Source organism: Caretta caretta, chromosome 2 (genome assembly GCF_965140235.1).
Source record: "Caretta caretta isolate rCarCar2 chromosome 2, rCarCar1.hap1, whole genome shotgun sequence".
Lineage (NCBI taxonomy): Eukaryota > Metazoa > Chordata > Testudines > Cheloniidae > Caretta > Caretta caretta.
This window is the reverse complement of record NC_134207.1, coordinates 262,595,917-262,623,449: the sequence shown is the minus strand read 5'-3', so window position 1 is coordinate 262,623,449 and position 27,533 is coordinate 262,595,917. Positions and strand designations below refer to the sequence as shown.

The 27,533-nt window shown below is 46.1% G+C and overlaps 1 protein-coding gene across 6 annotated transcripts in view; it reads left to right on the top strand.

Moving 5' to 3' along the window:
• The window catches only part of OBSCN (obscurin, cytoskeletal calmodulin and titin-interacting RhoGEF), a 315,598-nt gene that overhangs the window by 17,953 nt on the left and 270,112 nt on the right, over window positions 1-27,533 (top strand). For all 6 annotated transcript variants that reach the window (XM_075126052.1, XM_075126054.1, XM_075126053.1 and 3 more), the window contains exon 3: window positions 11,694-11,963. In XM_075126052.1, the coding sequence (XP_074982153.1) occupies window positions 11,694-11,963 (270 nt within the window). The remainder of the gene's footprint in view (window positions 1-11,693; window positions 11,964-27,533) is intronic.

The window sequence follows — 27,533 nt, the reverse complement described above, 5'->3', positions numbered from 1 at the left end:
CCTTTTGTCATCAGTGGGGATGTGAACCAGTGGGGATGTGGTTCAGTGACAGGAGAACTAGTAATGTCTCTTGTTTTTACTCCCTTTGGTTTATCCAAGTCTCTCACACAACTGTTTCCAAATGGCTATAGAGGGAATTCCTTCCATCCAAGTCTTCCCCTCAGTCTACCCTGGACTCCCTAAAGCTCTGGCTCCTTCCTAGGTCTCTCTTCTCAATGGAGCCATCTCTCACCATTACCTACTATTCCTGCCCCTTTTCCCAGCATGCTTTGCTGCAGGGCCTACAATTCCCATGTGCCTCTGGAACTACCATCCCCAGAATGCATTAGTTCTGGGCAGAAACCTGGAACAGGGCAGAGCTGGACCTGGGAACTCCCTTAAAAGGCCAGCAAACCTTGCTGACAGTCTTTCCATTGACTTCAGTGGAAATGGAATGAGATTCTGGTAGAAGAGTGTGACAAATACTAAATGAACTCCTCCGTAAAGAAAGTTTTCTTACTCAGTTTTGAATCTTTAAACAGTTCTCTCATCATCCAAAATTTCGGAGTAACCCATTTGCACTCTAAAATGTCCCTGTGAAAAATGAATTTACGTGTGAGAATTTTCCTTGGTATTTTTTTTTTTAATGCAAAAATTATGATTTCCTGGAAAATGATTTCTGGCTGGAAAAGTGGCCTGGAACAATAGAACATTAAATTCTACATGAGAGTTTTTCGGCACATTCCCTATTATCTGTAATACTGGACAGCATTCTAACACAAGTGCATTTTGCTAATCAGCGTTTGAAAAGAAACAGCAGCATCGCCAACCCTCAGCATTCAAAAATCACGAGATTTAAAAAAAAAGAAAAAAAAAGTTGGTTTCTTATTATTTGCCCACTGTGGGTTGTGGGTTTTTTTTTTAAGTCTTTATGGTTCATGTTTTCAAAGCTTTTCTTTGCCGCCATGAAGGCTAGAAACTTACTTTAAAAAAACAAACAAACCTGTAAGCGGAGAGTCTAATATAATCACATGACTGCAGGAGCTGGGGCTTTCAGGAAAGCACCAAATAGAGCAAGGCACACAATAAAACCACAAGAATTAGCAACAAAATACATTTGCTGGAATTAAGACTGAATAAGGTTTTTGTGTTCTCTACCCAGTGTCCTTTAATAGCCTCAATTTAGTTTTTTTAGCCTCCAGTTTGTCCCCAGCATTTAGTGCCCCCTTCACCCACTTAGCTTATGGCCTGGGGTCACAGCCACTCTCTTTCCTGTCAGGGAAAATCCAGGGGGCTCATCTCCAGAGTCCATCGCTGCTGCTCCATATGGGGCCTACTCCTGCTCCCATGGAGGTCCATGGCAAGCCTCCCATTCACTGTGATGGGGGGAGGCCCCGGGAGCTCAGTCCTATGAGGCGCTAAGCGATGTCCGGAAGGCACAGAACGTCCTTGGCTCCCGTTGATTTCAGTGAGGGCACTTGGCCTCTCCCAGGAGGTGGCCAGCACCTCACAGGATGGGACTCAGGACCTGACCATTGTGCAGGGGCTCAATTTGGAGGTGCAAGGCAGTCCCTGCCTTGGGTATCCATCCCACAAGGCCAAGCATAATGCCAACGCACCTGAATGCAGGGATGGCCCCCCCGGAACATCAAGCTGCCGGCCAAATTCCAGCCCACACAACAGCAGCCTGCTGTTTACGTGCGCAGCATGCTGTTCGCCCTGTCTTCCACACAGGGCATGCTGGGAAATGCCTCCTCCTGCAAGGGGCTTGGCTGGAGGCCAGTCCGCTCACCTGTGTCAGACACTGGAACAGGCAGTCATGGAAGCTTGCTTCAATCCACTAGCTGTCTGACGGCCAGCCTCTGTCGCGTTCTGTGTCAACAGATGTCCTCACAAATGGTAGGGCCGCATCACTGGGTCCCTTGCAGGCAGGTTCAGCAGAGGGGACAAGGCCTGAATAGGTCCAGAGACCCATTTTGCTCTTCCACCCCTAGAACTAGCCTCTCCCAGTTAGAGGCATAGCATTGGGGCAGCTTGCCCTGCTCCTGCCCGTGTTGTACCCGTTATGTGGGCTACACAGGCTACCGCTGTCTCCTGGGATGTCAAACTGTTACCAGCACTCAATTCACTGAAAAATGAATGCAAATGTTCTATTGGATGAGTTGCCCATGTGGAGGAAAGCAGGAGACAGGCCTCAAAATATCAAACTCTTTATAAACCTGGAAGGAAATATGCCTTTCTGATTTTATTGCAAATTCACCTGAACCAGGAGCCCCAGGTCACGCAGACAGAGATCCTACACCTTTCCCTTAGCAAATGGATAGTTGTTTTTATGCAATTTTGCAAATTTTATTGCCCCCCCCCTTTTTTTCTCTTTTCTTTTGTGCAATGTTGATGAAATCTTCCCCTGGCACTTTTTTTTACACTAAAGTGTACCAGAAATGCAAATCCCTCGCATTTTTGAAGCAAGCCAAAAATAGGCTAATTATCACTTTAAAAACAAAACAAAAAAAAAAAAAAAGGAAGAAAAGAAACCGGTTAGGCAGGTCAGCCCACTTTTCTGTCTGTGTCTTGTGTCTGTGGTGTGGGAGCGGGGGTGGGGGGTGGGTGGGTTGCGGGGGGAGAACAGGGAACCAACCTGTCCAAGTAGTTTTGCACTTTTCCTGTCTGTATATTTAAACTGTTTAGTGTTTAGGACTTTACTTAATCCCTTAAGGCCTCATTCCCGTGATATAAGCCAAACAGGTTCTGCCTGAGCGGATCATTTTGAAGGTTCTCAACCTTATTATTTAGAGTTGGTTGGAAAATTTTAAAAAATTCAAAATTTTTGACCAACAGCCCCCTCCTCAAAGAACAATTCTTACATAATATAGTGGGGTTCCCCCTGTTATTCAGCCATCGCTGCCCTCTATATTAAGTTAAAATGTAACTGTAATATAACTGGCCACGTATTTGGAATCTGTTGGGCATTTAAACAGAGGATAAGGGATGGAGCATGACATGTTGGAAGTACTGCATGTTGTTTCATACAGCTGCCCTGCCACACAAACCCTGCTAATAGACTTGACACCCACTGGTGCCCCTCTTTGAGGACTTTAGCAGCTATGTGGATTACTGTTGACCATTCGTATCTGAGGATGAGGAAATTTTGGGTACAGAGCTAGAGGTAACAAATACTGCCCTCTAGGGGCTGATCCAAAGCCCATTGAATTCAGTGGAAAGACTCCCAGTGACTTCAATGGGTTTTGGATCAGACCCTATGTCCATTGCCCATATAACTCATCCTACATGATTTTAGATTGAAGGAAAGAATGTGATCCAGTAGATTTTTTTAAAAAAGAAAACATCTGCAGGTTGTGTTATCATTTATTATTAGACATAATAAAGGAAATAAAAGCTACAGGGTGTAAACACCAACAAGGGTTAGACTAGATGACCCTTCTAACCTTCTGTCCCTTCTAACCCTGTGGTTTTATGATTCCATGATGCGTTCTCTGGTGGATGGGGAAAGACTTAGATGTGCTGGAAAACATCTAGAAATAGCATTATTGAAAAGGGTTTTAGAATGGTGTCCATCTCATACATTCCTTTTGGAAGCTCTAGCATTAGTCCCTGTGACATGGAGAGTATGCAACTGCCAAATCCCTGATCATAGCCCCAGTGGAAAATATTAGTTATCAGTGTTCACTGTCAAGCAACACAAGTGAGTCAGAGAGCTAAAGTGGAAATGTTTATGGTTTGTTTCTTTGTTCTGGTTACTCTGTTCAGGCTTTCTGCTCTACGATGGAATGAATGGAAAATGTGTGTGTGACTGTTATAATTAAGTTTTGGATAGTGACTCCTTGCACCACCAGGAGGCCCTCCAAAAACACATCCCCAAAAGATGTAACAAAGAAGTGAACCTTTATATTATTTATATAATCGTCTCTGTGCCACACCCTTGCATTTGGGCAGCACATCTTCATTGAACAAGCAGGCCTTATTTTGATAAGGCAGGAAGCAGCAATAATATTCTCCAAGTGTCCACCTTTCGGCCAACGAGACCCTGCAAATATGTCTATGTACGCTGATACGGGCGTATTTATGGGGCCCGTCAATGTTATGTCTCAGGCATGCGTATTATTGATTATTCATATCTAGAAAGATGTCTCCATTGAGTATTTTCCTAAATGGCAGATTTTTTTTTCCCAATCTCATATTTTATAAGTATTATTTTGTCTTTCTTTGGGAGATTTATAATTGAATTCAACAGCGTCTATAATGGCTCTCTCTGCTTTGGCTATAAACAGGCAGGTAAATGTTAAACAATGTAAAAGAATCTATAAGAATACAGCAGTCATTTTTCTCAGAATTTTGTACTAGAGCTGATGAAAAATCAGAATTTTCATTCCGCAGGAAATTCTGATATTGTGACATGTGTTTTATCCCCTATTGAGATGAAACATAGAAACAATTAATTTTTTTGTGGAATGAAAAGTTCTGAAAATGTTTTAACTGGAACTTTCAAAACATGTCCTTTCGATTCAGTTGGACATTACATTGCATCCACCTGAGCTGCTGCGGTGCTTCATGGAAACTGTAGTACAGGTGCCTTGTGCCTCCATTCTCCTATATGGGCTGAGCCACCCAACTGGACTACATCTCCCATGATGCACTGCAGTCATTGCGACTCAGACAGAAGGAAGCCCTCCATGCATCATGGGAGACGTAGTCCAACTGGAGACCACAGCCCATGGGGAGAATGGCAGAATGAAGCAATGGAACTTCAACTCCCACGTGGCACCGCAGCGGCTCAGGTGGATGAAGATTAATGTCAAACGGAGCCAAAACAAAAGGTTTTGATTTTGTTGAACAAACTGAACTGTTTCGATTCTGGTCAACTTGACATGAATAGTTTAGCTTTTCCTAATGGGAAATTGAAAAATTTCAGCAAAACCAACATTTTCCTGTGGAAAATGTAGATGTTGCAGAAGAATCCACATGTTCTACTGAAAAAAAAAATTGATGGAAAATTCCAGACCAGCTCTAATTTTTTACAGAATCCAAACTCAAGAATTGATGACTTTTCTTCACTGAAACAGTGGGGAAAACTTGCCACCCTGCACCCCACCTGAATTATTATTTGTGGGTAAGAAGTGGAATTGCCAGGCACTCTGGTTGTCCTCACAAAACTAGGAATTCTCAGCCATGTTCATATCTAACTGATAATAATGAAAATAATTATGTTTGCCAAGTCTGCCATCATCATGATCACTAGTATATTATTATTATTTTATCTATTAAGTTTCTACTTATAAAGGGTGAATAAATTATTCATAGATTTTTTTTAAAATGGTTAATCAGTTGTTATAGAGTCTGACAGGCCAATTGGTTATTTATAACCATAACATTTAACCATCTATAACACCTTTTAGTGATGTGTTTATAATCCTTTGTACCAAATGCTACTCATGTCTGTAACATTCTGATAACATCTAGTGATAATTTATTAACCATTTATGAATGGAAACATAATTTAAAGTATGACCTATATTACAATAGTGCCTAGGAACTCCAATCAAGGATCAGGATCCCATTGTGCTTGTTGTTGTAAAAATAAATAATAAAGAAGAGCCCCAATGAGAATCTAGATGTCAGACAGGAGAGGACAGGTGGACCAAATAGGCAAGTGTTGGGAATAGGGCTGTCAAGTGATTAATAAAATTAATCGCAATTAATCATGCTATTAAAATTAATTGTGATTAATCGCACTGTTAAACAATAATAGAATACCATTTATTTAAATATTATTGGACGTTTTCTACATTTTCAAATATATTGATTTCAATTCTAACACCGAATACAAAGTGTACAGTGCTCACTTTATATTTATTTTTGATTACAAATATTTGCACTGTAAAAAACAAAAGAAATAATATTTTTCAATTCACCTCATACAAGTACTGGAGTGCAATCTCTTTATCATGAAAGTTGAACTTACAAATGTTGAATTATATACAGAAAAGCAAGTTTGTTTACATTTTCAGGAGATAATGCTGCCCGCTTCTTGTTCACAATGTCTCCTGAAAGTGAGAACAGGTGTTCTCATGGCACTGTTGTAGCCGGCATCACAAGATATTTACATGCCAGATGGTATAGTGGCCGGAGCATGAAGGGGCATACGAATGTTTAGCATATCTGGCACATAAATACCTTGCAGTGCCATCTACAAAAGTCCCATGTGAACACCTGTTCTCACTTTCTGGTGCCATTGTAAATGAGAAGTGGGCAGCATTATCTCCCATAAATATAAACAAATTTGTTTGTCTTAGTGATTGGCTGAATGAGAAGTAGGACTGAGTGGACTTGTAGGCTCTAAAGTCTTGCATTGTTTTGTTTTTGAGTGCAGTTATGTAACAAAAATATCTACATTTGTAAGTTGCACTTTCACGATAAAGAGATTGCACTACAGTACGTGCATGAGGTGAATTGAAAAATACTGTTTCTTTTCTGTATCATTTTTACGGTGCAAATATTTGTAATAAAAATAATAATATAAAGTGAGCAGGGTATTCTGTGTTGTAATTGAAATCAATATACTTGAAAATGTAGAAAAACATCCAAAATATTTAATAAATTTCAATTGGTATTCTGTTGTTTAACAGTGTGATTAAAACAGCGATCAGAAATTTCTTTTATTTAATTTTTAATTTTGATTTTTGAAATCTGCAATCACTCAGTCAATAGGTTGTGTTGATCATTTACCCATCCCATGCTCTGGCATCCTCATGACATGCAACTTTTACATTCTCGGAACAGATCGTTTTCATTTCAATATCATATGATAAGATAGTTAGACAGCTGATACCTTCCCAAGAATAAGTAGGATAACCGCCCCCGCACTCTCCAGCCTAGATAATAATCTCCAGTGCTCTAGACATCTCTCCCCAGATGCCTGTGAGGAAATATTGACCTTGCAGACTATTTTCACTGTCCACAAGGCAGAATGGCTTGTCAGGTTAAAGCTGGGTCTGGGATCAGGAATCTTATGCTCTTTTCCTTGCTCTGCCATGCTGACTTACAGTGCGGCTTTAGCAGGTCACTTACCCTTTCTGTGCTTCAGTTTCTCCCTCTGTAAAATGAAGGTGATAATATTGAAGTACCACAGAGAGGTGTTCTAAGGCATGTTGGTAAAGTCATCAGGACCCCCAAGCTGGAAGGTGCAACAGAAGTGCAAAGTATTGTGTGTATATTATGCCAAATTGATGGTGATTGGATAGATGAGCAAATTGGGGTAGAGGGCTGAGTGAGAAAAGAAGGTTTAATGTAGGCCTATATTGTCCTGATGTATAGAATTGCAGCCTATCTCAAATTTATTAATGAAAACAGCTTCCACTCTGCTTGAGTTCCAGGTTTGTCCCTTATTTACCAAAGATCACATTTTGTCTGGAACTCTATATGGCACACACAGATACCTAGCGGCTGGATAACATAAATACAAGCACATATCATTACATAGCTGTCTGACCAACCTGATTACCTTCTATGATGAGATAGTTGGCTCTGTGGATATTGGGAAAGCGATGGACGTGATATATCTTGCCTTTAGCAAAGCTTTTAATACGGTCTTGCACGGTATTCTTGCCAGCAAGTTAAAAAGTATGGATTGGATGAATGGATCATAAGGTGGATAGAAAGCTGACTAGATCATCTGGCTCAACGGGTAGTGATCAATGGCTTGATGTCTAGTTGGCAGCCAGTATCAAGCGGAGTGCCCCAGTGGTCGGTCCTGGGGCCGCTTTTGTTCAACATCTTCATTAATGGTCTGCATGATGGGATGGATTGCACCCTCAGCAAGTTTGCGGAAGACACTAAGCTGGGGGGAGGTAGATACGCTGGAGGGTAGGGATAGGGTCTAGAGTGACCTAGACAAATTGGAGGATTGGGCTAAAAGAAATCTGATGAGGTTCAACAAGGACAAGTGCAGAGTCTTGCACTTAGGAAGGAAGAATCCCATGCTCTGCTACAGGCTGGGGACCGACTGGCTAAGCAGCAGTTCTACAGAAAAGGACCTGGGGATTATAGTGGACAAGAAGTTGGATTTGAGTCAACAGTGTGCCCTTGTTGCCAAGAAGGCTAAAGGCATATTGGGCTGCATTAGTAGAAACATTGCCAGCAGATCGAGGGAAGTGATTATTCCCCTCTGTTCGACACTGGTGAGGCCACAACTGGAGTATTGCGTCCAGTTTTGGGCCTCCCATTATAAAAAGGATGTGGACAAATTGGAGAGAGTCCAGCAGAGGGCAACAAAAATGATTAGGGGGCTGGGGCACATGACTTATCAGGAGAGGCTGAGGGAACTGGGCTTATTTAGTCTGCAGAAAACAAGAGTGAGGCGGGGATTTGATAGCAGCCTTCAACTACCTGAAGGGAGGTTCCAAAGAGGATGGAGCTCGGCTGTTCTCAGTGGTGGCAGATGACAGAACAAGGAGCAATGGTCTCAAGCTGCAATGGGGGAGGTCTAGGTTGGATATTAGGAAAAACTATTTCACTAGGAGGGTGGTGAAGCACTGGAATGGGTTACCTAGGGAGGTGGTGGAATCTCCTTCCTTAGAAGTTTTTGAGGCCCGGCTTGATAAAGCCCTGGCTGGGATGATTTAGTTGCGGTTGGTCCTGCTTTGTGCAGGGGATTGGACTAGATACCTCCTGAGGTCTCTTCCACCCCTAATCTTCTATGATTCTATACAATGCTATGCTATTTTTGGAGGATATATATGAGCCTGATGGGCCACAAATGGAGTTGCACTTATTTTGTTTTAGATACTATTCTGCAATTGTAAAGAAAAAGGAACTGATAAAGAGGGGAGGGATAGCTCAGTGGTTTGAGCATTGGCCTGCTAAACCCAGGGTTGTGAGTTCAATCCTTGAGGGGGCCATTTAGGGATCTGGGGCAAAAATTGGGGATTGGTCCTGCTTTGAGCAGGGGGTTGGACTAGTTGACCTCGTGAGGTCCCTTCCAACCCTGATATTCTATGGTTCTAAGATGTAGAATTTGACTCACTGCTTCACATAGAGAAGTGAATAGGAATTGGTGTATCTTACACTTTCTTATGATGCCTTCAGCATGTAAATTGCATTCCCTTACATTAACACCCCGCAGTACATGGGGACAAGCAGGAAAACGTATGCAAATTAACTAAAGGTATTACTGTAAAGTAAATTAGTTCAACTGCATAAAGCCCTTGTGTGGATGCTCTTATTCAGAAATAAAGTGGCCTTAATTTCATTTAGATTCTTATTCTTAATTGAATTAAGGCCACTTTAATTCTGAATAAGAGTGTCGAGACAGGGATTTAATGCACTTTAATCCTCTTTAAAAGTTAATTCGGATGAATTTTTCCTGAAGCAGGTGTCTCTGTATACACAAATTCTAATTTATACATTTATATCATCACTGAATTTGATTCATGGAGTCTTATACTCTCTGGTTTTTGCTTCCCTGCTCTGCCCCTCTGTCCTTGCCTCCCAGCGTATGAGTTACATCAGCTCACACTTCCAGAGGGACAGATTCAGAGGTGACAGGACGTGGGGTGCAAGGTTCATGTCAGTTAGTGGGAGGAATGTAACTTACATGCTGAATGGGTCAGAGAAGGTTTGACTCACTTAGGTAAACTTAGACTGGTCTCTCTATGAGGCCCTTTGCGGGGGGGGCTCTGTACTGTGTAAACCCATGCACACCTAGGCAGGGTGGAGGCAGAGAGTGGGACCCAGAGTGGCTGGAACAGCCCCGGGAGCAGGTAGGAACCCCTGGGACCCTTCTTTGTAGCCTGGAGCTGACTGCCCTCCCCCTGCTGAGTCTCAGTACCTCCCTTCACTCCCCCTCCTATCCCTCTTTCCCTCCCCCATTCACAGGAAGCTTCCACACACCCCTCCACTCCCTGACAGTGACTGGGGGGTTACTGGTAGAGCTGCTCTTAGAAGGTGCACTGTGCAGCAGGCAGGAGGCAGTGTTGCATGCTGAGACAGGCTTTCACCTTCTTTCCCCGCCACAGCAGGCAGGTGTGTACATTAGCCTTTCCTCCCCAAAGGGGATGCTGTTTTATGCCTTCTTTGCTGAGAAGCAAGGCATTTGGGTAGAATAACCTCGTTTCCAAAAGTACATTCCACATGCCTCTGAAGTTTACAGGATGGAGGCTCCCCTCCGCCAAAGCACAAATCCAGGATGGTTTAGGGCCTAATCTTTGTGGGCCTCCAGCCCCAAGAGCGTTAAATGGTCCCTTGCTGGGCACTGCTGTTCGACCCAGTAGAGAGAAAGTGGTGATGTGCATGCACTAGCCATTCGAGCAATGTTACAAGGCCACCGAGTTTCTTACAGTTACTCTTATCAGAACCTGTTCCTACAGCCTTCACCGGGTGTCAATTTATCTCTCCCCAATTGTGTACCAGAATATTAGGAAATGTTAGGGATGCACTTTCAAAGCATTGTCTGGTGATTCAGCCACATAGCTGCTGTTAATATGCAGTGGAAACTGTATGAATAAATCCCTTTGTTTTGTTTATAAAATGTATCCCCTTAAGGCACTGTATCAGCTTCAGCACTTCTGTTCTAACCTGTTTTCTACCTAAATAGGAACAATGTGGCCCAATGGCCAAGGCAGTGATGGAGGAGTTAAGTGACATGGGTTCTAGTCCTATTCCTAGTTCTGGTCTTGACACTGAAGAACGATGGTCCGGTGGTTAGAGCACTAGCCTACGGCATGGGAGACCTGTGTGCCATTCCCTGTTCCACCACATTCTCTGTTTCCACATCTATAATATGTGGATAATAATACTCACCCCTCCCTCCCTTTATAAAGTGCTCTGAGTGCCTCATACAAAAGATGTGCAGGAACAGTTGTTATGCCCTCCTTGGGAGGCCATGACCCAACATGGCGTGGACTCTTACAAAACCTGTTTGTGTCATCTTGTCTGGCTTCAGCTGCCCAGACAGATTTGTATTTATTAGGCCAAGTTTCCAAAGCACACAGAGCAAGCATTTCCAGATCTGCGTTGCTGCATAAGATCATCCCGGCCCATTGTTCTGACTATGTCATCTGCTCGGAGTCCCACCCGTGGCTGCCACACAAGTCACATGCTCACTGGCCTTATCGTAAAGACCACTAATAATTTAGTCCTGCCCTACCTGTCAGATCGATTAGCGTGGAGTTGACTGCGGTATTTGCTCCACCGGTGGTGCCAGTCTGTGTCCCCCATTGGTCCATGTCTCCTTCCAAGCGCTTTGGTGCTTTCTCCTCCACTGACCCTTGTGTGTGGAACAAACTCCCTGAAAATAATCTACGAAGCCACTACTCTGACCCCCATTCAACTCCCTCCCATAGGCTCACCCTCTGCTGGAATGCTCACATGTGGGCTCAGCTCACATTCCCCTATTACTGTTACCGTGTCCTATCTCCCCCAGATCTCCACTTGCTTAGTGTTTTTTATTCACCTGTTGTGTCCTGTCACTAACAGGGAATGTAAGTTCTGCAAGGCCAGGACTGTCTTTTACTGCATGTTTGTACAGCGCCCAGGGTAACGGGGCATAATCCATGATTAGGGCCTCTAGACACCATTACAGTGCAAATAACAATAACAACAATAATAACTAATAATGCATACACATTTCTATTTACTTACTTGCACATTAGGTGCCCCAACGATGTCACAAGTTCTTGTTCCTTTGTCTCATTTCTAAGAGCCCATAATACCGTTCAAGACAAAACTGGAGGATGTTGAAGTTCAGGAGAAAGAATCCGCCACCTTCCAGTGTGAGGTGCCTGTCCCTAGCACTGAAACTGCCTGGTTCAAAGAGGAGACCAAACTCCAGCAGAGCAAGAAGTACAACATTGAAGAAGAGGGGACATACCGCCGGCTCACCGTCCAGAACGTCACCACGGATGATGACGCCGTCTACATCTGTGAAATGAAGGAGGGGAGCAGGACCATCGCAGAACTCACTGTCCAGGGTAAGAGAATCCACTGCAATGGGTTTCTCCTTCCCTTTTTGTGCCTCCCTCACACTCCTTAAAGATTTTTATTTGTGTGGGCTAAGGTAAAGCCTGCCTGACGGCGCTGATGATTTCATCTGGAGTTGTCATGAGCGTTTGCAGCTGCATTTTATGCTCTGGTGGGTGGTGCACAGTGTACTGGGAATGTGATTTCAAAAGGCCTGCCGCATTACTAGGACAGTGGAATGATCCCGTTGAGGGGTTGTTAACGGGGATTGAACCTGGACACCCCAATCTGTAAGCATGAGTCTGTACCACTTAGGTGAAAGGATTTGGGGCCAGCTTTTTAAAGGTAGTTAGATGCCTAAAGATACAAATAGGCACCTACTGGGGTTGTCAAAAGCTCCTAAGGGCCTGTCTCCCGTTGACCAAAATCTTCCCCAAGTCCTTTAGCTGTAAGCAGTAGCAAACTCAGAAACGTTCTGTGCGGACCAGCCACTGGAGGGACATAAAGCCACGCTGTCCTGGTGCAGGTTACTAGAGCACAGCACGACTTCGAGAGTAGGGCCAAAAGTCAATCGTTGGTGACTGGTGGGGAAAGTAAATGTTTTGGTAGGGTTGACAGAAAAAGTGAGTTCTTTTTCACTCTTCACTTTTTGCAAAAAACCAAAAGGCCATTTTCTGAGGCAGGAAAGTGACATTTCACCACTTAAAGCGATGATTTGCTAAGAAAATGTAAAAAATTTTTTCTCAATGAACATTTTTTCAAGAGGTTGCGATGAAAATTCACGAAAGGCAGCACGAGGTGATGAGAACAGGGAACTTCATCCCTAGAACAAATCTGTGACTACATCACTACTTCACAGATGGATATTTGAAAGGAGGAACGTTGCTAACATTAATGATTGTACCAATCACACTTCTCTAAGAGTGAAATTCACCAGGGCAGGGAGTGGCCCAGGGTCTAGGCACTACTTAAGTCCTGCTTCAGCACTATTGTTAGCTCTTAAGTGGTATCAGTCTTGTGTGGGCTGTGTGCACAGGGGTGAATTTCACTCCCATCACCTGAGCAATAGACTGGAAGCCAAAAACTCCTACACTGTAAACTCAGATCTGCCTCTGACTTTCTCTACAGACTTAGGCAAATAGCATTCCTGGACTCAGTTTTCCCATCTGCACTATGGGGTGGGGTTTTCAAAAGTGCTGAAGTCTTGATGCTATTCATACTTCCCTATAGAGCTTTATCTCCTTATAAATACTAACAATATAGGGAGCACGGGTTAAAAAGGAAATGTATGGGTATGTCTACACTACGGAATAAGGTCGAATTTATAGAAGTCGGTTTTTTAGAAATCGGTTTTATAAATTCGAGTGTGTGTGTCCCCACAGTAAATGCTCTAAGTGCATTAAGTGCATTAACTCGGCGGAGCGCTTCCACAGTACCGAGGCAAGCGTCGACTTCCGGAGCGTTGCACTGTGGGTAGCTATCCCACAGTTCCCGCAGTCTCCGCTGCCCATTGGAATTCTGGGTTGAGATCCCAATGCCTGATGGGGCTAAAACATTGTCGCGGGTGGTTCTGGGTACATATCGTCAGCCTCCCGTTCCCTCCCTCCCCCCGTGAAAGCAAGGGCAGACAATCATTTCACGCCTTTTTTCCTGAGTTACCTGTGCAGACGCCATACCACAGCAAGCATGGAGCCCGCTCAGGTAACCGTCACCCTATGTCTCCTGGGTGCTGGCAGACGCGGTACGGCTTTGCTGCACAGTAGCAGCAACCCCTTGCCTTCTGGCAGCAGACGGTGCAATACGATTGGTAGTCGTCCTCATCGTGTCCGAGGTGCTCCTGGCCGCGTCGGCTGGGAGCGCCTGGGCAGACATGGGCGCAGGGACTAAATTTGGAGTGACTTGACCAGGTCATTCTCTTTAGTCCTGCAGTCAGTCCTATTGAACCGTCTTATGGTGAGCAGGCAGGCGATACGGACTGCTAGCAGTCGTACTGTACCATCTTCTGCCAGGCAGGCAAGAGATGAGGATTGCTAGCAGTCGTATTGCACCATCTTCTGCCAGGCAGGCAAGAGATGGGGATGGCTAGCAGGCGTACTGTACCATCTTCTGCCAAGCAGCCATGAGATGTGGATGGCATGCAGTCCTTCTGCACCGTCTGCTGCCAGCCAAAGATGTAAAAGATAGATGGAGTGGGTCAAAACAAGAAATAGACCAGATTTGTTTTGTACTCATTTGCCTCCTCCCCTGTCTAGGGGACTCATTCCTCTAGGTCACACTGCAGTCACTCACAGAGAAGGTGCAGCGAGGTAAATCTAGCCATGTATCAATCAGAGGCCAGGCTAACCTCCTTGTTCCAATAACAACGATAACTTAGGTGCACCATTTCTTATTGGAACCCTCCGTGCAGTCCTGCCTGAAATACTCCTTGATGTACAGGCACCCCCTTTGTTGATTTTAGCTCCCTGAAGCCAACCCTGTAAGCCGTGTCGTCAGTCGCCCCTCCCTCCGTCAGAGCAACGGCAGACAATCGTTCCGCGCCTTTTTTCTGTGCGGACGCCATACCACGGCAAGCATGGAGCCCGCTCAGCTCACTTTGGCAATTAGGAGCACATTAACCACCACACGCATTATTCAGCAGTATATGCAGCACCAGAACATGGCAACGCGATACCGGGCGAGGAGGCGACGTCAGCGCGGTCCTGTGAGTGATCAGGACATGGACACAGATTTCTCTGAAAGCATGGGCCCTGACAATGCATGCATCATGGTGCTAATGGGGCAGGTTCATGCTGTGGAACGCCGATTCTGGGCTCGGGAAACAAGCACAGACTGGTGGGACCGCATAGTGTTGCAGGTCTGGGACGATTCCCAGTGGCTACGAAACTTTCGCATGCGTAAGGGCACTTTCATGGAACTTTGTGACTTGCTTTCCCCTGTCCTGAAGCGCATGAATACCAAGATGAGAGCAGCCCTCACAGTTGAGAAGCGAGTGGCGATAGCCCTGTGGAAGCTTGCAACGCCAGACAGCTACCGGTCAGTTGGGAATCAATTTGGAGTGGGCAAATCTACTGTGGGGGCTGCTGTGATGCAAGTAGCCCACGCAATCAAAGATCTGCTGATATCAAGGGTAGTGACCCTGGGAAATGTGCAGGTCATAGTGGATGGCTTTGCGGCAATGGGATTCCCTAACTGTGGTGGGGCCATAGACGGAACCCATATCCCTATCTTGGCACCGGAGCACCAAGCCGCCGAGTACATAAACCGCAAGGGGTACTTTTCAATAGTGCTGCAAGCTCTGGTGGATCACAAGGGACGTTTCACCAACATCAACGTGGGATGGCCGGGAAAGGTGCATGATGCTCGCATCTTCAGGAACTCTGGTCTGTTTCAAAAGCTGCAGGAAGGGACTTTATTCCCAGACCAGAAAATAACTGTTGGGGATGTTGAAATGCCTATATGTATCCTTGGGGACCCAGCCTACCCCTTAATGCCATGGCTCATGAAGCCGTACACAGGCAGCCTGGACAGTGGTCAGGAGCTGTTCAACTACAGGCTGAGCAAGTGCAGAATGGTGGTAGAATGTGCATTTGGACGTTTAAAGGCGCGCTGGCGCAGTTTATTGACTCGCTTAGACCTCAGCGAAACCAATATTCCCACTGTTATTACTGCTTGCTGTGTGCTCCACAATATCTGTGAGAGTAAGGGGGAGACGTTTATGGCGGGGTGGGAGGTTGAGGCAAATCGCCTGGCTGCTGGTTACGCGCAGCCAGACACCAGGGCGGTTAGAAGAGCACAGGAGGGCGCGGTACGCATCAGAGAAGCTTTGAAAAACAGTTTCATGACTGGCCAGGCTACGGTGTAAAAGTTCTGTTTGTTTCTCCTTGATGAACCCCCCCGCCCCTTGGTTCACTCTACTTCCCTGTAAGCTAACCACCCTCCCCTCCTCCCTTTAATCATTGCTTGCAGAGCCAATAAAGTCATTGCTGCTTCACAGTCATGCATTCGTTATTCATTCATCACACAAATAGGGGGATGACTACCAAGGTATCCCAGGAGGGGTGGTGGAGGAGGGAAGGAAAATGCCTTTAAGCACAGCACTTTAAAAGTTTACAACTTTAAAATTTATTGAATGACAGCCTTCTTTTTTTTGGGCAATCCTCTGTGGGGGAGTGGCTGGTTGGCCGGAGGCCTCCCCACCGTGTTCTTGGGCGTCTGGGTGTGGAGGCTATGGAACTTGGGGAGGAGGGCGGTTGGTTACAGAGGGGCTGCAGTGGCAGTCTGTGCTCCAGCTGCCTTTGCTGCAGCTCAACCATACACTGGAGCATACTGGTTTGGTCCTGCAGCAGCCTCAGCATTGAATCCTGCCTCCTCTCATCACGCTGCCGCCACCTTTGAGCTTCAGCCCTGTCTTCAGCCCGCCACTTACTCTCTTCAGCCCGCCACTTACTCTCTTCAGCCCTCCACCTCTCCTCCCGGTCATTTTGTGCTTTCCTGCACTCTGACATTATTTGCCTCCACGCATTCGTCTGTGCTCTGTCAGTGTGGGAGGACAGCATGAGCTCGGAGAACATTTCATCGCGAGTGCGTTTTTTTTTCTTTCTAAGCTTCACTAGCCTCTGGGAAGGAGAAGATCCTGTGATCATTGAAACACATGCAGCTGGTGGAGAAAAAAAAAGGGACAGCGGTATTTAAAAAGACACATTTTATAAAACAGTGGCTACACTCTTTCAGGGTAAACCTTGAAAGTTAACATTACATACATAGCACATGTGCTTTCGTTACAAGGTCGCATTTTGCCTCCTCCCACCGCGTGAACGGATTTTGGTTGAATGCCAGCAAACATACACTGCAATGCTTTGTTCTACAGTGATTCCCCAGTACGTGTTGCTGGCCTGGAGTGGTAAAGTGTCCTACCATGAAGGACGAAATAAGGCTGCCCTCCCCAGAAACCTTTTGCAAAGGCAGAACCGCAAATGCCAGGGCAAAGTAATCCTTTCACATGCTTGCTTTTAAACCATGTATAGCATTTTAAAAGGTACACTCACCAGAGGTCCCTTCTCCGCCTGCTGAGTCCAGGAGGCAGCCTTGGGTGGGTTCGGGGGGTACTGGCTCCAGGTCTAGGGTGAGAAACAGTTCCTGGCTGTCGGGAAAACCGGTTTCTCCGCTTGCTTGCTGTGAGCTATCTACAACCTCCTCCTCATCATCTTCTTCGTCCCCAAAACCTACTTCTGTATTGCCTCCATCTCCATTGAAGGAGTCAAACAACACGGCTGGGGTAGTGGTGGCTGAACCCCCTAAAATGGCATGCAGCTCATCATAGAAGCGGCATGTTTGGGGCTCTGACCCAGAGCGGCCGTTCGCCTCTCTGGTTTTCTGGTAGGCTTGCCTCAGCTCCTTCAGTTTCACGCGGCACTGCTTCGGGTCCCTGTTATGGCCTCTGTCCTTCATGCCCTGGGAGATTTTCAGAAAGGTTTTGGCATTTCGAAAACTGGAACGGAGTTCTGATAGCACGGATTCCTCTCCCCAAACAGCGATCAGATCCCGTACCTCCCGTTCAGTCCATGCTGGAGCTCTTTTGCGATTCTGGGACTCCATCATGGTCACCTCTGCTGATGAGCTCTGCATGGTCACCTGCAGCTTGCCACGCTGGCCAAACAGGAAATGAGATTCAAAAGTTCGCGGTTCTTTTCCTGTCTACCTGGCCAGTGCATCTGAGTTGAGAGCGCTGTCCAGAGCGGTCAGAATGGAGCACTCTGGGATAGCTCCCGGAGGCCAATACCATCGAATTGTGTCCACAGTACCCCAAATTCGAGCCGGCAACGTCGATTTAAGCGCTAATCCACTTGTCAGGGGTGGAGTAAGGAAATCGATTTTAAGAGCCCTTTAAGTCGAAATAAAGGGCTTCATTGTGTGGACGGGTGCAGGTTTAAATCGATTTAACGCTGCTAAATTCGATCTAAAGTCCTAGTGTAGACCAGGGCTAGGGGTATGTCTACACTACAGAATAAGGTCGAATTTATAGAAGTCGGTTTTTTAGAAATCGGTTTTATAAATTCGAGTGTGTGTGTCCCCACAGTAAATGCTCTAAGTGCATTAAGTGCATTAACTCGGCGGAGCGCTTCCACAGTACCGAGGCAAGCGTCGACTTCCGGAGCGTTGCACTGTGGGTAGCTATCCCACAGTTCCCGCAGTCTCCGCTGCCCATTGGAATTCTGGGTTGAGATCCCAATGCCTGATGGGGCTAAAACATTGTCGCGGGTGGTTCTGGGTACATATCGTCAGCCTCCCGTTCCCTCCCTCCCCCCGTGAAAGCAAGGGCAGACAATCATTTCGCGCCTTTTTTCCTGAGTTACCTGTGCAGACGCCATACCATGGCAAGCATGGAGCCCGCTCAGGTAACCGTCACCCTATGTCTCCTGGGTGCTGGCAGACGCGGTACGGCATTGCTACACAGTAGCAGCAACCCCTTGCCTTGTGGCAGCAGACGGTACAGTACGACTGGTAGCCGTCATCGTCATGTCTGAGGTGCTCCTGGTCGCCTCTGTGAGGTCGATCAGGAGCGCCTGGGCAGACATGGGCACAGGGACTAAATTTGGAGTGACTTGACCAGGTCATTCTCTTTAGTCCTGCAGTCAGTCCTATTGAACCGTCTTATGGTGAGCGGGCAGGCGATACGGACTGCTAGCAGTCGTGCTGTACCATCTTCTGCCGAGCAGTCATGAGATGTGGATGGCATGCAGTCCGTCTGCTGCCAGCCAAAGATGTAAAAGATAGATGGAGTGGGTCAAAACAAGAAATAGACCAGATTTGTTTTGTACTCATTTGCTTCCCCCCCCTCCCCTGTCTAGGGGACTCATTCTTCTAGATCACACTGCAGTCAAGGTGCAGCGAGGTAAATCTAGCCATGTATCAATCAGAGGCCAGGCTAACCTTCTTGCTCCAATAAGGACAATAACTTAGGTGCACCATTTCTTATTGGAACCCTCTGTGAAGTCCTGCCTGAAATACTCCTTGATGTAAAGCCACCCCCTTTGTTGATTTTAGCTCCCTGAAGCCAACCCTGTAAGCGCCCCTCCCAGCGTCAGAGCAATGGCAAACAATCGGGCATCTGAGAGTGCTGTCCAGAGCAGTCACAATGGAGCGCTCTGATGGGGCTAAAACATTGTCGCGGGTGGTTCTGGGTACGTGTCGTCAGGCCCCCGTTCCCTCCCTCCCTCCGTGAAAGCAAGGGCAGACAATCATTTCGCGCCTTTTTTCCTGAGTTACCTGTGCAGACGCCATACCACAGTAAGCATGGAGCCCGCTCAGGTAACCGTCACCCTATGTCTCCTGGGTGCTGGCAGACGCGGTACGGCTTTGCTGCACAGTAGCAGCAACCCCTTGCCTTCTGGCAGCAGACGGTGCAATACGATTGGTAGTCGTCCTCATCGTGTCCGAGGTGCTCCTGGCCGCGTCGGCTGGGAGCGCCTGGGCAGACATGGGCGCAGGGACTAAATTTGGAGTGACTTGACCAGGTCATTCTCTTTAGTCCTGCAGTCAGTCCTATTGAACCGTCTTATGGTGAGCAGGCAGGCGATACGGACTGCTAGCAGTCGTACTGTACCATCTTCTGCCAGGCAGGCAAGAGATGAGGATTGCTAGCAGTCGTATTGCACCATCTTCTGCCAGGCAGGCAAGAGATGGGGATGGCTAGCAGGCGTACTGTACCATCTTCTGCCAAGCAGCCATGAGATGTGGATGGCATGCAGTCCTTCTGCACCGTCTGCTGCCAGCCAAAGATGTAAAAGATAGATGGAGTGGGTCAAAACAAGAAATAGACCAGATTTGTTTTGTACTCATTTGCCTCCTCCCCTGTCTAGGGGACTCATTCCTCTAGGTCACACTGCAGTCACTCACAGAGAAGGTGCAGCGAGGTAAATCTAGCCATGTATCAATCAGAGGCCAGGCTAACCTCCTTGTTCCAATAACAACGATAACTTAGGTGCACCATTTCTTATTGGAACCCTCCGTGCAGTCCTGCCTGAAATACTCCTTGATGTACAGGCACCCCCTTTGTTGATTTTAGCTCCCTGAAGCCAACCCTGTAAGCCGTGTCGTCAGTCGCCCCTCCCTCCGTCAGAGCAACGGCAGACAATCGTTCCGCGCCTTTTTTCTGTGCGGACGCCATACCACGGCAAGCATGGAGCCCGCTCAGCTCACTTTGGCAATTAGGAGCACATTAACCACCACACGCATTATTCAGCAGTATATGCAGCACCAGAACATGGCAACGCGATACCGGGCGAGGAGGCGACGTCAGCGCGGTCCCGTGAGTGATCAGGACATGGACACAGATTTCTCTGAAAGCATGGGCCCTGACAATGCATGCATCATGGTGCTAATGGGGCAGGTTCATGCTGTGGAACGCCGATTCTGGGCTCGGGAAACAAGCACAGACTGGTGGGACCGCATAGTGTTGCAGGTCTGGGACGATTCCCAGTGGCTGCGAAACTTTCGCATGCGTAAGGGCACTTTCATGGAACTTTGTGACTTGCTTTCCCCTGTCCTGAAGCGCATGAATACCAAGATGAGAGCAGCCCTCACAGTTGAGAAGCGAGTGGCGATAGCCCTGTGGAAGCTTGCAACGCCAGACAGCTACCGGTCAGTTGGGAATCAATTTGGAGTGGGCAAATCTACTGTGGGGGCTGCTGTGATGCAAGTAGCCCACGCAATCAAAGATCTGCTGATATCAAGGGTAGTGACCCTGGGAAATGTGCAGGTCATAGTGGATGGCTTTGCTGCAATGGGATTCCCTAACTGTGGTGGGGCCATAGACGGAACCCATATCCCTATCTTGGCACCGGAGCACCAAGCCGCCGAGTACATAAACCGCAAGGGGTACTTTTCAATAGTGCTGCAAGCTCTGGTGGATCACAAGGGACGTTTCACCAACATCAACGTGGGATGGCCGGGAAAGGTGCATGATGCTCGCATCTTCAGGAACTCTGGTCTGTTTCAAAAGCTGCAGGAAGGGACTTTATTCCCAGACCAGAAAATAACTGTTGGGGATGTTGAAATGCCTATATGTATCCTTGGGGACCCAGCCTACCCCTTAATGCCATGGCTCATGAAGCCGTACACAGGCAGCCTGGACAGTGGTCAGGAGCTGTTCAACTACAGGCTGAGCAAGTGCAGAATGGTGGTAGAATGTGCATTTGGACGTTTAAAGGCGCGCTGGCGCAGTTTATTGACTCGCTTAGACCTCAGCGAAACCAATATTCCCACTGTTATTACTGCTTGCTGTGTGCTCCACAATATCTGTGAGAGTAAGGGGGAGACGTTTATGGCGGGGTGGGAGGTTGAGGCAAATCGCCTGGCTGCTGGTTACGCGCAGCCAGACACCAGGGCGGTTAGAAGAGCACAGGAGGGCGCGGTACGCATCAGAGAAGCTTTGAAAAACAGTTTCATGACTGGCCAGGCTACGGTGTAAAAGTTCTGTTTGTTTCTCCTTGATGAACCCCCCCGCCCCTTGGTTCACTCTACTTCCCTGTAAGCTAACCACCCTCCCCTCCTCCCTTTAATCATTGCTTGCAGAGCCAATAAAGTCATTGCTGCTTCACAGTCATGCATTCGTTATTCATTCATCACACAAATAGGGGGATGACTACCAAGGTATCCCAGGAGGGGTGGTGGAGGAGGGAAGGAAAATGCCACACAGCACTTTAAGCACAGCACTTTAAAAGTTTACAACTTTAAAATTTATTGAATGACAGCCTTCTTTTTTTTGGGCAATCCTCTGTGGGGGAGTGGCTGGTTGGCCGGAGGCCTCCCCACCGTGTTCTTGGGCGTCTGGGTGAGGAGGCTATGGAACTTGGGGAGGAGGGCGGTTGGTTACAGAGGGGCTGCAGTGGCAGTCTGTGCTCCAGCTGCCTTTGCTGCAGCTCAACCATACACTGGAGCATACTGGTTTGGTCCTGCAGCAGCCTCAGCATTGAATCCTGCCTCCTCTCATCACGCTGCCGCCACCTTTGAGCTTCAGCCCTGTCTTCAGCCCGCCACTTACTCTCTTCAGCCCGCCACTTACTCTCTTCAGCCCGCCACCTCTCCTCCCGGTCATTTTGTGCTTTCCTGCACTCTGACATTATTTGCCTCCACGCATTCGTCTGTGCTCTGTCAGTGTGGGAGGACAGCATGAGCTCGGAGAACATTTCATCGCGAGTGCGTTTTTTTTTCTTTCTAAGCTTCACTAGCCTCTGGGAAGGAGAAGATCCTGTGATCATTGAAACACATGCAGCTGGTGGAGAAAAAAAAAGGGACAGCGGTATTTAAAAAGACACATTTTATAAAACAGTGGCTACACTCTTTCAGGGTAAACCTTGAAAGTTAACATTACATACATAGCACATGTGCTTTCGTTACAAGGTCGCATTTTGCCTCCTCCCACCGCGTGAACGGATTTTGGTTGAATGCCAGCAAACATACACTGCAATGCTTTGTTCTACAGTGATTCCCCAGTACGTGTTGCTGGCCTGGAGTGGTAAAGTGTCCTACCATGAAGGACGAAATAAGGCTGCCCTCCCCAGAAACCTTTTGCAAAGGCAGAACCGCAAATGCCAGGGCAAAGTAATCCTTTCACATGCTTGCTTTTAAACCATGTATAGCATTTTAAAAGGTACACTCACCAGAGGTCCCTTCTCCGCCTGCTGAGTCCAGGAGGCAGCCTTGGGTGGGTTCGGGGGGTACTGGCTCCAGGTCTAGGGTGAGAAACAGTTCCTGGCTGTCGGGAAAACCGGTTTCTCCGCTTGCTTGCTGTGAGCTATCTACAACCTCCTCCTCATCATCTTCTTCGTCCCCAAAACCTACTTCTGTATTGCCTCCATCTCCATTGAAGGAGTCAAACAACACGGCTGGGGTAGTGGTGGCTGAACCCCCTAAAATGGCATGCAGCTCATCATAGAAGCGGCATGTTTGGGGCTCTGACCCAGAGCGGCCGTTCGCCTCTCTGGTTTTCTGGTAGGCTTGCCTCAGCTCCTTCAGTTTCACGCGGCACTGCTTCGGGTCCCTGTTATGGCCTCTGTCCTTCATGCCCTGGGAGATTTTCAGAAAGGTTTTGGCATTTCGAAAACTGGAACGGAGTTCTGATAGCACGGATTCCTCTCCCCAAACAGCGATCAGATCCCGTACCTCCCGTTCAGTCCATGCTGGAGCTCTTTTGCGATTCTGGGACTCCATCATGGTCACCTCTGCTGATGAGCTCTGCATGGTCACCTGCAGCTTGCCACGCTGGCCAAACAGGAAATGAGATTCAAAAGTTCGCGGTTCTTTTCCTGTCTACCTGGCCAGTGCATCTGAGTTGAGAGCGCTGTCCAGAGCGGTCAGAATGGAGCACTCTGGGATAGCTCCCGGAGGCCAATACCATCGAATTGTGTCCACAGTACCCCAAATTCGAGCCGGCAACGTCGATTTAAGCGCTAATCCACTTGTCAGGGGTGGAGTAAGGAAATCGATTTTAAGAGCCCTTTAAGTCGAAATAAAGGGCTTCATTGTGTGGACGGGTGCAGGTTTAAATCGATTTAACGCTGCTAAATTCGATCTAAAGTCCTAGTGTAGACCAGGGCTATGACTAAAGTTACCATTAAATATGAGCTGCAGCTGCAGAGTTCAGATATTGAGCCAGATCCAAACTTTCCTGAAGCTTACGGCTGTTCTTCATCAGGGATTTGGTTTGCCCCATAATATGGATTAGGCTCCTGGGGCAAAATCTGGATGTTGGTCCAAATCCAGATGCCAATTTCCCCAAAGTTTGGGAGCTTAGGGTTGATGTGTATTGAGATCGAGGGTTTGGGCCAGTGTAGGTTTCTCACAAACACAGAGACATGTTTGCAGAAGTGTCTGTTAATTTTAAGTTTGTTGATTCACCTACATGAAATCTAAGTCCGATAGCTGTGATCATGATTCTGATGTTGATTCTACTTATGTAAATTATAATGATCTCCACTGAAACTAATGGAGATACACTGTTGTAAAAGCTAGAGAAGTGAATTTGGCCCTTTTCATTTCTGGTCTGACTATATTTCAGTTGAAGGCCACGGGGGTATCCCACTGTAAAACCTGGTGGGCCCTGTCAGATTTGTATATACAAATGCAGGTTTTACACCTGACAGCAAATGGAGAGGTGCGAGCATCATGGGAAATTTGACCCAAACAGATGCAGGAGTTGATGAAGGAAATTACAACCTACTCTTGGGAATATATTATGGATTTATTGATTAATTGTGAAATTATAAACTTTAGAGACAAAAAGTATTATATTCATGGCATGCACACAAAAAAGTTAGATTAAAAAAATAAATACTCTTGTTGAAAGGTTGCTGTGTTACAATGCTTTATTTCTCAGAATTCAGAATAACTCCCAAGAACCTCAAAACAGAGAGCGACAAAGCAGGCTGCTCCCTAAAAGGGAGAGGCACAGCTCACCCCACTTTACCCTAGAGTGGGTGGCTGCAGACCTACTCAGATGACCCATATCACATGGCTTCCCTCAGAGCCCCCTCACTTGCAAGCAGGACCAGGAAATCCTCACACTTAAAAATCGCTTGTTATTTTTAACACAGATGTTTTGGAGCATCTGATCCATCTTTCTGTAGTATTCATTGCCCCAAGTGGGGTGTATGTATGGCAAACAAGACAAAGAGGATAACCCTATTAATACCGAGGAGTCCGGTGGCACCTTAAAGACTAACTGATTTATTTGGGCATAAGCTTTTGTGGGTAAAAACCCTCACTTCAGATACCCCTATTAATACCCCTCCTCTCCTCTTCTGAAAAAAAAATCCATCCATGACTTGAATATCATTACAGCTATTCGCATTTGCAGCTTTGCAAACAAAAGTAACTTGAGTTCACACTGCAGGATGTAAACCGATCTCACGTGGGAGTCAGAAACGATCATTTCCCTCCATATCACAGCATTGCACACCCAGCTAAATTCTTCGCATACTGGTCAATCCCAGAGATGGGATATTGAATACTAGTGATAGAGTACTTGTCTGATCTGCCATGGTTATGGATACAATTTTGTCATGGTAAAATTATGCATAATTCATGGTACAGTCACAATAAAAATGAATAATTTCAAACTATGGTAATGGCAACTTTATGGACCCTGTTGATGAATATGAACAGTTCATTAGTTCACTTTGGTCAAGTCTTCTTTGAAACAGGACTATCTGAAGCCTGTCTCCCAAGCAAGGGGGAAAAAATTCATAGGGAAGGGTTGCAGAACAAAGTGTGTGAACAAGCATCTCAAACAGGTTATTAGGAGAAAGCAGAAAGCCTACAAGGAATGGAGGAAGGATGGATCAGCAAGAAATGCTACTTTTTGGAGGTCAGAAAGTATAGGGAAAAAGTCAAAACGGTCAAAAGCCAAGCAGAGTTGGACATGGCAAAAGAAATTAAAACCAATAGTAAAAGGTTTTTCAGCCATATAAATAAAAGAAAAACAAGGAAGGAAGAAATGGGACTGCTAAACATGGAGGATGGTGTGGAGATTAAAAATAATCTCGGTGGGGCCTAACACCTACACTAATATTTTGCCTCAGTTTTTAATAAGTGTAATGAGGAGCTTGGGGCAGTGGCAGGATGGCTAATGGAACAAGAATATGGAAGGAGGTGGAAGCCAAACTCAGACAGCTTTAATGAGCCCAAATTGGAGGGCCCAGATAATCTCCCTTCAAGAATATTAAGGAACTGGCACATGACATTTCAAGCCCAATAGAAAGGATTTTTAATGAATCCATAAATTTGGAAGGGTCAACACTGTGACTGGAGGATTGTGAATATAGTACCTATATTTAAGAAAGAAGAAAAAAAGTGATCCATTAAACTATGGGCAAGTTAGTTTGACCTCAATTGTATGCATGGTCTCAGAACAAATTTTGGAAGAAAAGCAGTTAAGGACATAGAGGTAAATGGTAAGTGGGATAAAATATAACATGGTTTACTAAAGATAGATCATGCTAGACTGACCCAATCTCTTTCTTTGAGAAGATAACTGATTTTTCTAGACAAAGGAAATGCAGTAGATCTAATCTACCTGGCTTTCAGTAAAGCATTTGATATAGTTCCACATGGGAAGTTATTAGTTAAATTGGAGAAGATGGGGCTTTAATATGAGATTCGAAAGGTGGGAAAGGAACTGGTTAAAGGGGAGACTATAACAGGTCATGCTGAAAGGTGAACTGTCGGGCTGGAGTTCCTCAAGGATCGGTCTTGGGACCAATTGCATTTAATACTTTTACTAATGACCTTGATACAAAATGTAGGCATGTGCTAATACAATTGCAGATGAGACAAAGTTGGGAGGTATTGCAAATATGGAGGAGGACTGTAATATCATGCAAAAAGATATGGATAACCTTGAAAACTGGAGTAATAGAAATGGGATGAAATTTAATAGTGCAAAGTGCAAGATTGTGCACTTACGGACTAACAACAAGAATTTTTGCTATAAGCTGGGAAAGTATCAGATGGAAATGGCAAAGGAGGAGAAAGACCTGGTTATGTTGGTTGATCACTGGATGACTGTGAGCCACCAATGTGATGCGGCCATGAAAAAAGCTAATGCAATCTTGGGATAGCTCAGGCAAGGTATTTTCAATTGAGATAGGCAAGTGTTATTACCATTATACAAGACATTAATGAGACCTCATCAGGAATTCTGTGTGCAATTCTAGTCTTCCCATGGTTTAAAAAGATGAATTCAAACTGGACCAGGTGCAGAGAAGGGCTATTAGGATGGTCAGAAGAATGGAGAACCTACCTTACGAGAGGAGACTTAAGGAGCTTGGCTTGGTTAGCCTAACCAAACAAAGGCTGAGGGGAGATAGGATTGCTCTCTATAAATACCTCAGAGGGATAAATACCAGGGAGGGAGAGAAGTTATTTAAGTTAAGAGCCAATGCTGACACAAGAATAAATGGATATAAACTGCCATCTATAAATCTAAGCTTGAAATTAGATGCCGGTTTCTAACCATCAGAGGAGTGAAGTTCTGGAACAGCCTTCCCAGGGGAGAAGTGGGAGCTAAAAGCCTAACTTGTTTTAAGATTGAGCTTGATAAGTTTATGGAGGGGATGGTGTGATGAGACTCTACAATGGCATAAGGCCCATCCACAACTGCTGTTAGCAAATATCTCCAATGGGTGGAGAAAGGACACTAGATGGGGAGGGTTCTGAGTTACTACAGAGAATTCTTTCCCAGGTGTTTGGCTGGTGGAACTTGCCCACATGCTCAGGGTCTAACTGATCACCATATTTGGGGCTGGGAAGGAATTTACCCCCAGGTCAGATTGGCAGAGACCCTGGGTTTTTTCACTTTCTTCTGCAACGTGGAGCACAGGTCGTTTGCTGGTTTGAACTAGAGTAAATGGTGGAGTCTCTGTAACTTAATTCTTTAAATCAAGATTTGAAGACTTCACTAACTAAGCCATAGGTTATGGACCTACTACAGGAATGGGTGGGTGAGGTTCTGTGGTCTACAATGCACAGGATGTCAGACTAGATGATCATGATAGTCCCTTCTGGCTTTATAGTCTATGAGT